This window comes from Clarias gariepinus, chromosome 6 (genome assembly GCF_024256425.1).
Source record: "Clarias gariepinus isolate MV-2021 ecotype Netherlands chromosome 6, CGAR_prim_01v2, whole genome shotgun sequence".
Classification (NCBI taxonomy): Eukaryota; Metazoa; Chordata; class Actinopteri; order Siluriformes; family Clariidae; genus Clarias; species Clarias gariepinus.
In genome coordinates this window covers 19,484,585-19,500,095 of record NC_071105.1, presented here as the reverse complement: position 1 = coordinate 19,500,095, position 15,511 = coordinate 19,484,585, and the positions used below count along the sequence as shown (strand labels likewise).

Below are 15,511 nucleotides of genomic sequence, written 5' to 3'. Positions count from 1 at the left end.
CAAAAAAGTACTTTGGCTGTAAATTCCCTGGACCACAAAGTGGAGGTTATTTCACCCGTGTTTTATCCATATGTCTTTCATCAGCATTTGTCTTGGCTTAAATAGTACCGTAGCTTACAACTGCCATTTTGGCCCTAGTTCCATCCTGGATAAAGTGTAGCAATAAGCAAAAGTGACCACTGTTCCCAAAATAATTAAATGTTGCCATGTATTTTTAGCAATGTTTTCCTCCAATATATAATTTCAAATGAGCTCAGCATGCCTTAGCTTAGTAGGCCAGCTTCTCACACACACATTAGAGTCTGGGTGAAAGATTTCACATACACGTTTCCCTCCTCAGAGACGCCCATGCTGGAGGATGCGGATGAGGGTGGAATCAGACTGTGGCATCTTGTAAAGGCCAGTGAAGAACCTGACCTGCCCAAACACAGAAGAGGCAGTTTAAGAGAAAGAGAAAGGGCCAAGGCCATACCGGAGATCTACCTCACACGCCTGCTCTCCATGAAGGTATGGTACACATTCAACTACTTAAATATTTGGTAGTAATGGAGTTATGTGTGTCTTGGGCAAAGCTGGAAAACAGTAGGTGATGCACTGTGTGTAATTAATGCTGTCATCTGCTGTCTGTAGGGAACTTTGCAGAAGTTTGTTGACGATCTGTTCACCGTGATACTAAGCACGAGTCGGCCCGTTCCTCTCGCTGTGAAATATTTCTTTGACCTGCTGGATGATCAGGCAACTCATCACGGCATCTCGGATCCAGAAACAATCCATATTTGGAAAACCAACAGGTTTTTAATTTTATTAGCTTTTAAATCATAGTTTTTATCTAGCTGACACAAAGAAGTATTTGCATTATCACTCTACTGTTTACTGTTTACAATTATTTACATCGAGTAGCAATTCACACAGTTTTGTAATAAGATGATCTAGTAAACTAGTTTAAACTAATGAATGAAAAGAGCCTTGAGGAATGTACTGTTTATTTCCCAAAGACAAACTTGTATTTGCACAGTGGAGTTTTTATTTAATTTAAAGTAATAAGCAACGCATATTTCTGCAGGATAATTTTAGAGGTAAGGCCAGTACTATTATAGGCAATTGATTGTTTAATTAAACAGTTAAATAATTTAATAACGAATCAACATTTTACTGAGCTACAAGTTAGAGAAATGCACTGAGAATAGGACCAGGACTAGGATGTTCCTAATCCATTCAGCAACAATTCAACACACATGTACTATAGGTTAGAAAACATTGATGGTGTGATGGTAACAGTGTTCTGTTCTCTACCTTTTTCAGTCTTCCTCTGCGCTTCTGGATCAACATAGTGAAGAACCCTCAGTTCATTTTTGATGTGCAGGCTTCTGACCACGTGGATGCTGTGCTGTCTGTCATCGCTCAAACCTTCATGGATTCCTGCACCATTGCTGAGCACAAACTGGGCAGGGTAAGATGAGACCTTCTAAAAATAAAAAATATCTGTGTGGTTAATTAGCCTAATTTCAGATTGAAACTAATTATTTTTCAGGAAAAAAAATACATAAATAAATGTATTCTAATTAAAAGCCTAATATCTATTTTTTACCAAAACCACATGTATTACAATTATTGGCAATCCTGTATTCAACCATCCCAACCATCCCAAACACCACAGAGTCTTCTCTATATGCTTTTTAAAAGAGATGCAGAAGATCTGTGACCATTCCTTAACACAGAATCTCTGCAGATCTTTCAGGTTCTTGAGTCCTTTCTTGTAGACTTTAATCTGCAGCACAAACCACAAGTACATTTTCTTTTGCCAGTTTCCAACCATAATCCTTGGAGAAGTGTTTGTTCCTCTAACCATTCCATTATACTGCCCTACATCCATTTCCAAGCAGGTTAATTCCAACTGTTGCCCAAGTGGATATGGAACATTTTTGATATCCATTGCCTGATTTTGCCTGATTTATGATGGTTAACACAGTCTCGTCTCATTTTATTTGTATTTTTCTCTTATCCTCCCCCATCCTGATGAATGTGAATTTGGCATCTGTATCCCCTCTTTTTTTTACTCCCAAAACCAGGAAGTCATAGATAACCACTTAAGAGTTCCTAGAAACTCTTAAAAAAGGAGAGAAAAAAAAAACATGCAAGTAATTTCTAGGAAGGCCATTTATTATGATAATAATATCATAGTTTTTTAAAGAAGCATTTGCATTATCACTGTGATCGGATCCTGCCCATGATTTAGTTTAAATCAATGTTTTTAACAATACTAAATTGTCTTAGAATAAATTCTATTCACTGTTGGATTTTTTTTTTTTCATTAGCCATGGTTAAATGTTTTCCTTTAAATTTAACATCTTATCTTCCTCTTGCTCAGGACTCCCCCATCAACAAGCTGCTATACGCCAGAGACATTCCTCGTTATAAGCAGATGGTTGAGAGGTATAATGAGCAAACTCGTTTTTGCATGAATATGTTGGATTTTAAATGAAATGCTTGATTTAAAATTATAAACTAAAATAAAAAAATATTGTTTGAGACAGTATTACCTTTATAATCAATGTGTCCATATATTTCAGGTACTATGCTGACATCAGACAAACCATCCCGGCAAGTGATCAGGAGATGAACTCTGCCTTAGCCGAGCTCTCCAGGGTAAATCCCTTCCCTTGTCAACCTTCATTTTATATATCTTAATCAGAGATGTTCTGACTCCTGCAGTGCATGTAAAGGCATTTTCCTGAATTCCTTTTTTGTTTTTTTGCCTAGAATTACTCAGGAGAGCTGAATTACCTAGTGGCCCTGCATGAGCTCTACAAGTATATCAACAAATATTATGACCAGGTAAGCTGATGGTTAGACATGGACAGTAGATGATGATGATGTAAGAAGAAGGATTAAATGAGTATATCTACTCTGTGTGTATTTCAGATCATCACTGCCTTAGAAGAGGACACCACCGCGCAGAAGATGCAGCTTGGTTACCGTCTCCAACAGATCGCAGCAGCGGTGGAAAACAAAGTGACAGACTTGTAAATAAGAGATCATGATGAGATGATTGACAGAATGGCAAACGAATAAGCAGATGGTGAAAAACATGGGTTGCACTGAAGAATGGACCTACTGTATGTAGTTACTGCAGAAAGTTGTGTAGTAGCAGCAAATGAGTACCACAGCACTGTGGGCGTTGACTTAAATGACAGAGTAAACACACTGCCGCTTCACTGAGGTAAAGAGGACTCGGTTTGTGATTACGCAGTTTCTGTCATTGTTTGAAATTAGTAAACTGGAGACTCTTCATCCTCGGAATGACGGAACAGATGTAGGAGTTTTGTTCAGGAGAAAACAGGGAGGCGATGTGCTGGTGTGGTGAGATGCGAGTGAGGTCACTGCCAGAGAGGCAGCCATGTTGTCTGACTCTTCCACTACTCTGACAGGTGAATACTACAAGAGCAACTGTGGTCTCACCGGTTCCATCCAAGTACACCAATCAAACTCAGCGCTGACTTACAATGGGCTATAATTAATGATGTTTTGCTCCACATGGACAGACATTTACTAAGGTGGAATATATCGCCTGTCAAAGTAGAGACAAGTAAGGTTTTTGAAAGCATAAAAATGACGTGTACTGGTCAAAAACAAAATCTGTGCCTCACAAAGCATTTGCTTCTTCCTGCCATTCTCTACCTCCTTGTACAATTCTCTCTCCGATTTCTCTCTACATAACTCTTTCTGTGTGTTTTGCCAATATGCAGATTGTACACCACCGTGTAGGTGTTACTGTGTGGACTAATATAATGAAGTGACTGGCTTTGTCTGTTAGCGTTTCTCCTGCATATTGTCACTGGCAGGGGAGCATAAGTGAGAACGTTCACTGTGTAAAACATCGGTGTGGAACGTTGTCATTTTAGATTATTATTTATTTAATATCGGCACACTTAACATGCGTTTTCAGTTTCTTCTACAACTGTCTGTGTCATCCGTCCAAGTCATTAAACAGAGCTCTGATACTGAAAGGAAAAATGCAGGCAAAGACTGTCAGTCATCTCTAATCTAGCACTAGATTGCATTTCAACATTTTCTCTCTTGTATTAATGTATTTTCTGTGTGCGGCACTACATTTTATTTCATGTGTTTTTTTTGTTTTTTTTTTTTTTAACTGTATGAGAATCACTGGAAGGGCAGTACGCAGGAATACGTCTCTGTAAATCTCTGAGTTGTCATGACTGAAGTGTCGTTGGTTCTGCTCTAACATTCCTTTTATGTGGTATAAGAGAAATTGCTCTCTAAATCATTAGCCTTTTAAAAGTATTTTACATATGTGTGTATGTGGGTGGGAGACATGTTCAGTTCATTCTACAGTATAAGGTCAATATGTATTTTGTTTTTCTACACTGCTTTACATAAACACTCGATAGAACATGTTCAGTTTATAGAGACTGCTTTCTGTTAACCTCCAGCTTATCATTTTCAACAAGTGGATTAATGACTAGCCATTGTAATGTTAGTTTTTTTTTTTTTTTTTAACCAAAGTAATTATCATCCATTCTAAAAAAGACGCATAGAAAGAGAAAGAAAACGTCAACTTAAAAAGAGGCAAATATTGGAAGATGGGTTGATGGTTCGATGGTACATTAAGTGTAAGACACATGCACCACACATGTAATTAATAGTGTGAACAGATATAATTGTACAAGATAAAATATGTGCAGAGGTTTCAGAAGGAGTATAAAGCTATAACTATTGTTAGGTTCTTTAAATTATGTGTAGACTAGAGCAGGCTCTTTAAGGTTTAAAAGTTGTTGTTAATATCATCATAAATAATGATTGTCCTTCAGCTGTAGCGTCTTACCAACAGTATGTGAAAATTTTTACAAATTATATGGAGATTTAATAAAAATATTCTAAATGAAGTTGAGTGTGAATTTCTAATCTGACATATTAACTCTCAAGTATTGGAGTTTTCATGTGTTAGTTTCTCAAAACATCACAGAATGTGTATATCAGTGTTTATTGATGTTTTCCATTACTACTGATATAGTTTGTACTTTTTTTCTAGGACATGGAAATATCTTTAAGTTACAATAATCCTCCTCTTGTGGTAAGCAGCTCATTATGGCTTCTCAACTAATCGTTTGTATTGAGTGTTTAAGCCATTTTCCATCCTAAAAGATACTGTTACATACAAGAAGCAAAAAGCCGAGTTAAAAACCTGAATCCACCTCGTCTGTGAAAGGTGAGAAAGTGAATCATTAGAGACAAAAATGCTTTAAAACCATGTTCCTGATTGGGTTTGTCCAGACAAGTTGTCCTACCAATAAATAACCTATGCTTATAAACACAAAATATACACTGCATGGAGAAAAGTATCACACCCATTTCAAAACCATGGAGTTTGTCCCCTCTTTCCTGTTATGATAACATCCAGTCTTTTGAGAAGGTGTTCCTCTAGATTATGAAGCATGTTTGCGAAGATATTTCCCTTTAACCAAAAGAGCATTAGTGAGGTCAGTGAAGGAGCCTGGGGTGTAGTTGGCTTTCGCGTTCATCCTAAAGGTTTTCTGTGGGGTTGAGATCAGGGCTCTGTGCAGGCCAGGGACATCGGCAGCCGTAATTCAGTACGCATGTTTATGATCTCTGGTGTTCAATGCACATTTCTAGCTTTTTATTCACATTTAACTAATCTTTTGTGTTAGCAAGCTTAGAAATTAGCAAAAGAAAACAACTGAACCTTCTCCAAGCTTTTGATATAGGAATGTGACCTGTTGTATGCAGTGAAGATATCCATAAGAGCAAGTCTGGCCTTTGTAATGCATGCAGTATGGTAATAGAGTTTTATATTAGTTACATAAAAAAAACCTGAATTCCTTTTTTTTCCCTCTCTCTCCCTCTCTTTCTATTTTGCTTGCTCTCACGCTCTCTGAGTAGTCGTATATGCGTATTCTGCTTCTAGAAATATAGTGAGGCATGCACTATAATAAAGGCGGTTGTTGTGCATACTTGTCACATGAGAGCAAGTGCTGTTGTGCTGGTTATCAGCATGGATGTGATCCGGTCGTAGACAAAAGGGTACCTACGACAGCACTCCCTCTTGTGTGATACTCCTTAAATATAATCCTGTCAGCGTCCCTGGTGCAGGCCATGTCTTCATGGGTCTTGCTTTGTGCACAGGAGCGTTGTCATGCTAGATCATGGACCTCTTAACTCTAGTGAAGGGAAATCTTCAAGCTTCCAGTGTTTCCCAAATTGTTAGGTTTTTTTTTATTTTGTAATTAGGTTTAAAATTTCCATACAATATTTTTGAATAAATATTTACACTTAAAAAGCAACCAGAATTAATAAAACAAAGTCATGGAGTTTAAACACCAGGGTATTTGACATGTTATCTTAGCCTTGTGTGTTGATCAGAGGCGTGATTAAAGGTTTTGGGTGCGCCACAGAAGAATCACATTTCAAATTCTTCAAAAGACAGTTCAGGGAAAATCTGCACGTAATTGTGAGAATCAAGTCTTTTGGATATAGTGTAAATAACAGTTTTGCAACAGTTCTATGCTTAAGGCTTTTCTGATAATGTAACAAAAAAATAAGGTAGAGATAATAGCACCAAACACTTGTGGTAGTGGTGTACAAAGTGCTCTAAAAAAAGCTGAGGTAGAAAAGGGGGAACAAACTGTCAGCCATATGAGCCTGTAATGCCAGCTTTTCCTTGTGTCCAACCTGTGACAACGGTGGTCTCATTCTGCCCCCTGGTGGCGGTTAATAGCACTGCGCTTCCATTGTGTTCGGCGACAGAGATGACGTCACAACGGGCAAAATTTTTGGATTTTTTTATTTGTTTAAAGCTTTTAAGACATTGTCCCGATTTCCAATTTTAAATATTGTTAAATATTGGTGACAGCGGAAAATCTCCCTGAGGCCATATAAGGAAGAGACTGAAAAGGAGACCACTTGTGAGAGACCAGAGAGAGTATTTATAAATCAGTATCAATAACAGAGCATTAAAGATCTGTTTCATTAGAGATATGTTATAGGCTACTATCAAATTAACCCCTATTAGGCAGTTGAGGGGCCACAATATATAAACTTCCCCAGTGGACAATAACGTCTAATTTTTTTCAGTTACAGCTCCATAAAATTTATATCAGTTGAACTCTATTTTAGAGGCCCATTAATTACTTAGTTTTTGAGTGATTTGTTATTCCACAGATCCGATTTTCTGCGGATTTGCTTGTGTTACTAGATGTAGCCCAGTGATGGGGCAGACTACTTCCTGCCCCACTTTGCCTCTATGGAGTTTTATTGCACCTGGTGGTCTCATTTGTGCAACTAGAACTCTATAGGGGCAGGGTATGTACTGTCCAGCCCTTGTATTGTTTCCAATTGCTTTTAATTGGTTTCAGGTCTTTAATTGACATGTTCTTTAATTGACTGGGATATGTGGCTGGACTCCATACTGGTTAATACTATTTCTCTTATTTGTTATTATTTGTGTTCAATTTATTAAGTGGACCCATACCAGGCCCCCACAACCCTGTACAAGCAGTATAGAAGATAAATTAAAAGAATTAAGCAGACTAATTTAGTTAAATATTTGTAATACTGAATGTATAAAATGTCCATGCAGGTAAATTGAATAAGTGCCAGTTGTTTGTAGCACTGTGGTAAATCTACATTATTGGTAGCTAGTCAGCTAGTTGTGGAGAACTCAAGCAAATTTTGTATATATTCTTTTAACTAATTAACATTAGCATTCCACAATGAAATTTAGTGGAATTAAAAAATAAAACACTTTGAATGAAATATGAGGGAAAATGTGAATATGAACTTAATATTAAAATACAAAACTGAAGGTAGTAATTTATTTTCAAGATTGATTAAATTATATCGCCAAAAGTGTTTGTAGATCTGACCATCACTCAAAGTTGGAAGCCTACATTTGTATTAAATGCCTTTGTACGCTGTAGGAACAATGACTGCCCCTCAGAAGTCCATGCCATATATCAGTGCCTGACCTCACTAATGCTGGTGTGGCTAAATGAGCATATCCCCACAACCACACCCCAAAATCTAGTGGAAAGCCTTCAAAGAAAAGTGGGATTATTATAACGTAAACACAGACTAAATGTGGAATGGGATGTTCAAAAAGCACTGGATTTAATGATCACTCATTTATGCTCTATTGCACTTATCCAGTACTTGGGTCACGGCAGGCCTGGAGCATATCCCAGGGGGATTCTGCGCACAAGGCGGGGTACAGCCTGGATTGGGGCCAATACATCACAGGGCACACAAGCACACATACACTGTGAGCAATTTGGAAATACCAATCAGCCTACTATGCATGTCTTCGGACTGTGGGAGGAAACCAGAGTACCAACAAACTAAACATGGGGAGAGCATGCAAACTCCTCACATACAGAACCTTCAAGCCTGGAGGTGCACGGATGTAATAATCAGCACTTTATATTTCAATTAGCCTCATTCCTTAGGGGATTTATGATTTTTGATAAGCTTTTCTGTCTTATCATCAGTATATGACGTTTAGTTCCCTCTGATGATGCCGGTGCTGTCAGACTGCCCTGGAACACTTGTTCTCAGTGTAAAGTCTGTAATAGAGGTGATGAAAATCACACTAGCAAAAAGCAATCAAATATATTATATATTTTTTTGTTACTCCAAATCTTAATAAATGAACAGAAAAAATAATTAAAAAACATATTATCTTAGACTTTGAAATAATTTGCTTTTTAGTTTGTATTGTATCTATAAGGAATTTGTTAAAGAATATATTTTACATTTAAAGGGTCCCTGAGTGGGTAAAGTCTCCGCTCTGACCCGGAAGTAGAACGGGAACGTAACAGTATGGCGGCTCTGGTGATGCGCATTCGCACTGGGATAAGCAGAAGCACTGGGATTCTAGCAGAATAAAATATCCAGTCAGACGCTTAGAGATAATTGGACAAATAATTTATTTTGAATGCTACTGTATATTTTTTTGACAGTAAAATAATAGGCACAGACGCCCGTTTAGCAGCAAAGCTCGGGATTTTTGTGAGAGTTCAGTGTTAGCGCGTGAGCTGTAGCTTCTCATCCCAGCGCAGGTACGTAACGTTAAGCGCTCGTGCTCGTGTGAAGCGTTTGCTCGCGTGCGGCACATGGTCCGAGACAGATCGGTAGCTAGTAGAGAGCATGCATGCTGTTTGCTGAGGCTAGCTACATTATCCGATATAAAACAATCTTCATGTTATATTAAGCACATCATTCTGGGTGTAATTCATGGAGCGGATTTTTTTTAACGTCCAGTCGTGTGTTTTGTCCAGAAAGGTGAGGTAATGGAGGCATCTGAGGAATGTCCCCCAGACTCAGCGCATCAGGAGGTGAACCCGGTGTTCCTCCAGCAGCTCAGAGAACTGGACATCCCTGAGGAGGCAGCCAGACAGGTCTGCATCAAACACCAGTCTAACACTTCACCAGAATTATCAGTGCATCATCACAAGCAGACAGGATCCTAGACTTCATTCAGTCGTTCATTTTCACTAGCAGCTTTATCCTGGCTGGGATTGTTAGAGATCAGGATACTGTTCCTGGAACAAGGGGCACACAGCCGAGACACACCCTGGACATGACGCTAGTCCGTTTGCAGAGCGATGCACACTGATCCACACAGTCATTCACAGATAGACGAAACTTAACACAATTAACCCTGGCCAGCATGGTGCATAGTGGTTAGCCTCGCCTCGTACCACCAGGGTTCTGGTTTGATCCTCGCCTCTGGGTTTGTCTCCATGGAGGCCTTGGTTGTTTTTTTCCTCAGGGTTCTCTGGTGTCCTCCCACAGTTCGAAGACATGCAGATTAGTCAAATTGACGTTCCCAAATTGGCTGTAATGTGTGGATTTACCCTGTACCTCGTGTCCTAAGTTTCCTGGAATAGGCCCCGTGACCCTGTATACAGGATAAAGCAGAATAGTGAGAGTAATCCAACCTGCTTTTTAGGGGACAAAACTAGAACACACAAAAGAAACCAGATGGACACAGAGAACATGCACGGAAACATACTATAAACACAAGCTTAGGATTGAACCCAGGGATCTTTCAACTGTGAGAAGGCAATGCTCAATTAAATAGACCTGGAGCCTATCCCAGGAGACTTGGGGCACGAGTCAGGGTACACCCTGGACAGGGTGCCAATCCATTGCAGGGCACACGCACACACACGCTCATTTACACTCTACGAGCAAATTGGGAACGCCAACTAGCCGCAAATTTTGGAATGTGGGAGGAAACCCATCAAGCACGGGGAGAACATGCAGGCTGGGAATCGAACCCAGACCCTGGAGGTGCAAGGCGACAGTCCTAACCACTACACCACCATGCCGCCTGTGCCGCCTCAATACGATTCAATTTGTAGTAAATCATAAATATGCACGCTGTTTTAAATCTAAGCTGATCTGAGTCTCTTATTGGATTAATATTACACAGTGAGAAAGAGAATGTTAACATGCAAACGGGTAACAGTCTGCTTTTCAATTCGAAGAAGGAGTTTGTAAAAGATCACAAGAACGAAACCCAATTTTTTTTGCTGCTTTTTTTATTTTACTCATATTTGTGTGTTTACGTTATCTAATTATCTTAGGCACTCCTACACACAAGGAATGTGTCTGCTGAGGAGGCGGCAATGTACTACTTTAACAAACTGGAAAATGAGGTCTGTTGACGATCGTACACCTACACATCACCATTAAATCCCGTTGCCTTTGTGCGTCTGTTTCTGAGTGCGTTTTTCTTGTCCTTTGTTTCAGGAAGAAGGGGAGGAAGATATGATGTTCAAGATGGTCTTTGTTGTGAACATGGAACTGTCAATGGGAGTGGGGAAGGTGTGTGTGTATATACACACACACACATGTATATATAAAAAAACCTGTTGCCTAAATTTAGCCTGATTTACAGTAATGCAGTGCATAAGTACTGAGATTTTCAGTGTACCCTCCCCCTCAGGTGGCAGCGCAGGTGGGTCATGCGGCCGTGGCTCTCTACCAGGCCATGCAGGAGAAGAATACTTGGAGAGAGATGGCCTGGAAATGGGACCATGCTGGGTGAGGCAGTGTCAATCAGTCTTCAGTACCTCTTTAGATATCTCTAAAGCACTTAATCCTTGCAAAGAAAATAGGTGAAAATAGTCTCTTTGCAGGCAATGTGATCAGCATTTTTGATTGTAATAAACCTGCTATAAAATAATTTTGTAAAATAAGTAAGATAATTGGAAGTTAAATAAAATTATTATAAATATACTATAAACACATAAATGTAAGAAACTGAAATAGATTTAAATTATAGACTCCAGAGAACATTTTCTTTGCTCACAAATCTAAAAAAATATTATCCTGAGCTACTAAAAGAAGAGAACAAGCAAAAGCCCAGAGAGGCACTAAAGAAGCACTGTGGTAGCAGCACCATATTGAGTATTTCCACTGCTCTGTATATTGTTTCTCTGATTAGTGCCTTCTGCACTGTTAACACTGACTTAACTAACACTGAAGATGAGCTTTTATTTGTCATATGTACATAACTGCACAGTCAAAAAAATTTGCATATCCAGTCAGCTATGATAAGGTGACCCTGGAGCAGGCAGGGCTAAGGGCAAAAGAATAGCAACTTTGGGGACCTGAGGCTTAAATGGTTGACTTTCTAATTAGTAACTTTGTTCCGTAAACCTCTAAGCTACCACTAAATTTGATGGACAGCATCCTTTAGGCAAAGTCACAGTTTTGTCCATTGGTTCATGGCATTGCTTGTTTATACCTGCATAACTTTATTTCAAAGTGGAGCAGGTATATTTATGCTAAGATCACATGACAGCTTATTTCACACAGGTGAATTCCACTGAAATACTTGTGTAACTTCATGTGGTTTCACAGCAAGGGGGATAAATACTTTCCAGTCACTTATTTGTAGTAATTCCAATACTATATTGATTTCTCCCCCTTCCACTTTAATTTTATGGGCTATTTTATATAGATCTAAATGTAGTTTTAGTTCCAAGATGTACCTTTACAAAATATATATGTTTAAGGGGTGGTTAAAAATTTTCCAAGCCAATGTATTTTTGTTTCTATTTAGACAAGCAAACAGTTGCAGCCGTTCTTCCAGAAGTTGTCAGTTTGAGCAAAGGCCATTGCTCAAGGGCACAACTGAATGTCATTGATAAAGCAGAAAGTCGGCATGACAGTGTAGTGTTTGACAGATTTTAACTCAATAACCTTATACCCCAAAATAACTCAAATACCTTATCTCTGGGATACAAATATATTTATTTAATGTAATTAATTTATTCTTATGTTTGCATATTTAGAGCTAAGAAGATCGTGCTACAGGGCACAAACACAGCACACCTTCTGGAGTTGCAGGCTCTAGCTATGAGTCTGAGTCTTCCTACAAAACTCATACAGGATGCCGGACTCACACAGGTAGAAATATGTATATATGCGGTGTAAAAAAAATTGGAGACAAAAGTAAAATTCAATGTTTTAATGACATTCTCAATTTTTTTTATAATAACCATCAAAATAATAAGAATGCAATGAAATTAATATACTGTATAACAATCATTATTTAGAATAAAGTCCTTTATTTTTAAAACATGCAGTACAACTCAATAAACACTTTATTGGGAACACTATATGTTATCATATGAGGATTAATTGTTTATATACATTAGAGCACAATAAACTTTATTTTTTCCAAGGAAGTTGTGTTCAGAGCTAAATTATAGTGCACATGGAGCAAAAAAGTTACAGGGCCCTTCTCAAGGCCCAACAGTGGAAGCTTGGCAATGCTGGGTCTGGAACCGTGAATTTTCTGATCAGTATTTCAGAGTGTTTAATTAGAGCCCTGCTGCATGACTTTGTTATTAGATAATTGCATAAATGATAGAATCTGCTTGTGTTCGTACTAAACTGACTAATTAATGATAAATGAATGTTAAAATGTGTTCAGCTGAAGTGACAAAGTTGTGCCAAGACACTTTACATTTAAAGTGATTGAAACACAAGCTTCTTGGTTTTAGGTGGAGCCAGGCTCTAGCACTGTGCTGGCCATCATGGGAGAGGAAGACATGGTCAATAATGTTACAGGCAGCCTGAAACTGCTTTGAGCACTGAAAAGAAGCAGCAGTGGAAATCCAGATGTACAAGATGCCACTGTGTCCACAGGGGGGCAGAACAGTCCCACAGCAGCAAGGCTCGCTGCATGAAAAAAAAAAAACACCATCATCTATGGCATTCACATACTTCTTCTGACGCTCACGCTCACACACACAAATAAAATAACAGTAATCTGAAATAGGAGAAAGGCTGCGCATGTGGGTGGGTGCCTGGATGTGTCAGTGCTGGTGGGTTTAATATTTACTGTGTATCTGCATTCATTAAGTTAATGTAAAGATCTTGGATTCTTTGAATAAAATGTGAAAATGTATGACGCCACATTGAACATAATTGATCAAATGGGTAGAAGATGCCAACTTGTATGAATAAATATAGCCCTTAAGTTAGAACATAATGTTTTTTGGTGATTGTTGGACCAAATTATTCTTCTTAAAAGATTCAAAAGAATTTGATCACTACATGTAAAGCATCTTTCCCAGATGTATGAAGTATCCTGTAATGAGTTTACTGATTATCTGCAAATGGACTTCCTTTGTTCTGAGTTGTGATGTAGAAATCTGTGTTTGTCTGGAATTTGTAATGTAAGGTTGATAATACTCTTCCCTACCAAGCCTTGGTACGTAGACATAACATATAAGCATACTGTTAAATGTGGGGGGCGCCGGGGTGGAAATTCTTAAAGCCATACCTTTATTGTGGAGTGCCATTGTTAAAAATTTCTGTCACTTGACTGTTATTTATTTTTATGCATCTAATCGTTAAGCGCACTCGATATTGACTGTCAGTTCTAGGACTAAGGAGGTTGACTATTTGCAATAATATGGACATGCTTTTTGTCTCAATTAATGTTTAAAGATTTGTATTAAGATTATGAAAAAAAAATCATTTGTGAAAATTGCAAATTAATATTGGATATGATGTTGAATATTACTAGTGTGTCACAAGCTTTAAATTTTCTTTACACCATGCATTTGCGGCTAAAGAGATTGAATTGTTTTGACATACAGTGCAGTTTATTGGTCATATGCTTTAAGCAATAATTAGTACTGGTATTTTTCTTATGCATTGTGAATCATGAATTAGTTTCAGATGGAGGATTCAGACAGAGAGAAAGATACTCAGATTTGGGAATAGTTTGTGATCTATGCTCTGTATCTCAAACTATTTGTAATACAGCTTCTCTATACTCCATGTCTTGTCTGTCTGTTTTTGAATGCAATCTTTTCTTTATGAAAACGACATAATTTTCACACCGCCATTATCATATTTACATGTCGCCATTTTTCAGCGCCATTGTCACAGTGTAACGTCGTATTAAACATGAGCTGTGGGGAAAATGCGACAAAATATATAACTCGGGATTGGCCGGGGGCGGTTTGTCACGTAACCGCTCGTGAGAAACAATCGCGTTCGTTATCTTTTTTCTTCCGGTGACTTAGCTTTCGGTGTCACGTGACCTGAATCTGAGCATGTAGGATCTTACAATAGCAGCATTGTAACGCGCGAACCTCGAACTGGCACTGCTGCTGGGAAACGGACGACCGACCGCGTCACGTGCTCGAACAAATGCTCTGCGACCTGAGCGCGCGGACGAGTGCTGACGTGTGAGTCTGTGATTGGCCAGTTCCCTCCTTAAACCCACAGACAGTCATACGCGGTCTGCGTTATGGAAAAAATATCAGCTTATTTAAAATTCCCGACTGAGTTTATCTGTGTGTAAAAAAAAAAAAAGACAATTAGCAGTGTTGTGTCTTTATACCGCGTCAGTATATTTGTGGAACTTTTTTAAAGCTCATCCGTGTTTGCATGGATCTCGGAGACTACGTGCGGCTCTGCTTTCCCAGTATGGCGGTCAGTCCGGTCACGAGCTTTTACTGAAGAAGGCGCGGTTGTACTTTAACGTTCGGGCTAACACTGGTTTCCCAAAATGAAGTTTTAGCCGTTTTACAAAGCGTTTTCATATCCCCATGCCGGGAAAGTCATGGTACGTTTTCGGGTATTACCCTCGCTGACAAAGTGCCCAGCAGCAAACACACTTACAAATGACTCTTAATTACGTAATGTGGTTAAAACCTTAATACTAACCGTTCACCTAAACTCAAACGGCCCACATGACTGCAGGTCACTCCCAAGTACAGGATTAGTAACCAGATAATGCCAAGATCCATGTATTATGGCGATCAGTATGAAGCCAAAGTAAATATTCTCAATCAGAGTTTAAACATTTTAATTCAAATATATATATATTTTTAAATATGCACTGCTAAAAAATAAGGGAACTCTTTAGTCACACATCTCATTTTAAACAAATTACTCAAGTTAAAAATCTTTACTAATGCTCATTGTATAATTTGTTAAA

The 15,511-nt window shown here is 38.5% G+C and overlaps 2 protein-coding genes across 4 annotated transcripts in view; both read left to right on the top strand.

The window, feature by feature from the left end:
* The window catches only part of plxnb1b (plexin b1b), a 90,740-nt gene extending 85,836 nt beyond the window's left edge, over positions 1-4,904 (top strand). For all 3 annotated transcript variants that reach the window (XM_053498217.1, XM_053498215.1, XM_053498216.1), the window contains exons 33-39: positions 341-507; positions 631-791; positions 1,303-1,450; positions 2,369-2,433; positions 2,571-2,646; positions 2,761-2,835; positions 2,923-4,904. In XM_053498217.1, coding sequence (XP_053354192.1) covers positions 341-507; positions 631-791; positions 1,303-1,450; positions 2,369-2,433; positions 2,571-2,646; positions 2,761-2,835; positions 2,923-3,027 — 797 coding nt within the window. In that variant the 3' untranslated portion in view covers positions 3,028-4,904. The remainder of the gene's footprint in view (positions 1-340; positions 508-630; positions 792-1,302; positions 1,451-2,368; positions 2,434-2,570; positions 2,647-2,760; positions 2,836-2,922) is intronic.
* Positions 4,905-8,863: 3,959 nt separating this feature from the next.
* Positions 8,864-14,198, top strand: si:dkey-19e4.5 (UBA_like_SF and PTH2 domain-containing protein). Its single transcript, XM_053497731.1, has 7 exons — positions 8,864-9,092; positions 9,312-9,431; positions 10,626-10,697; positions 10,792-10,866; positions 10,988-11,085; positions 12,342-12,456; positions 13,056-14,198. The coding sequence occupies exons 2-7, from the start codon at positions 9,324-9,326 to the stop codon at positions 13,140-13,142; spliced, it is 555 nt and encodes a 184-aa protein (XP_053353706.1). The 5' UTR covers positions 8,864-9,092; positions 9,312-9,323; the 3' UTR covers positions 13,143-14,198.
* The last annotated feature ends 1,313 nt before the right edge of the window (positions 14,199-15,511 follow it).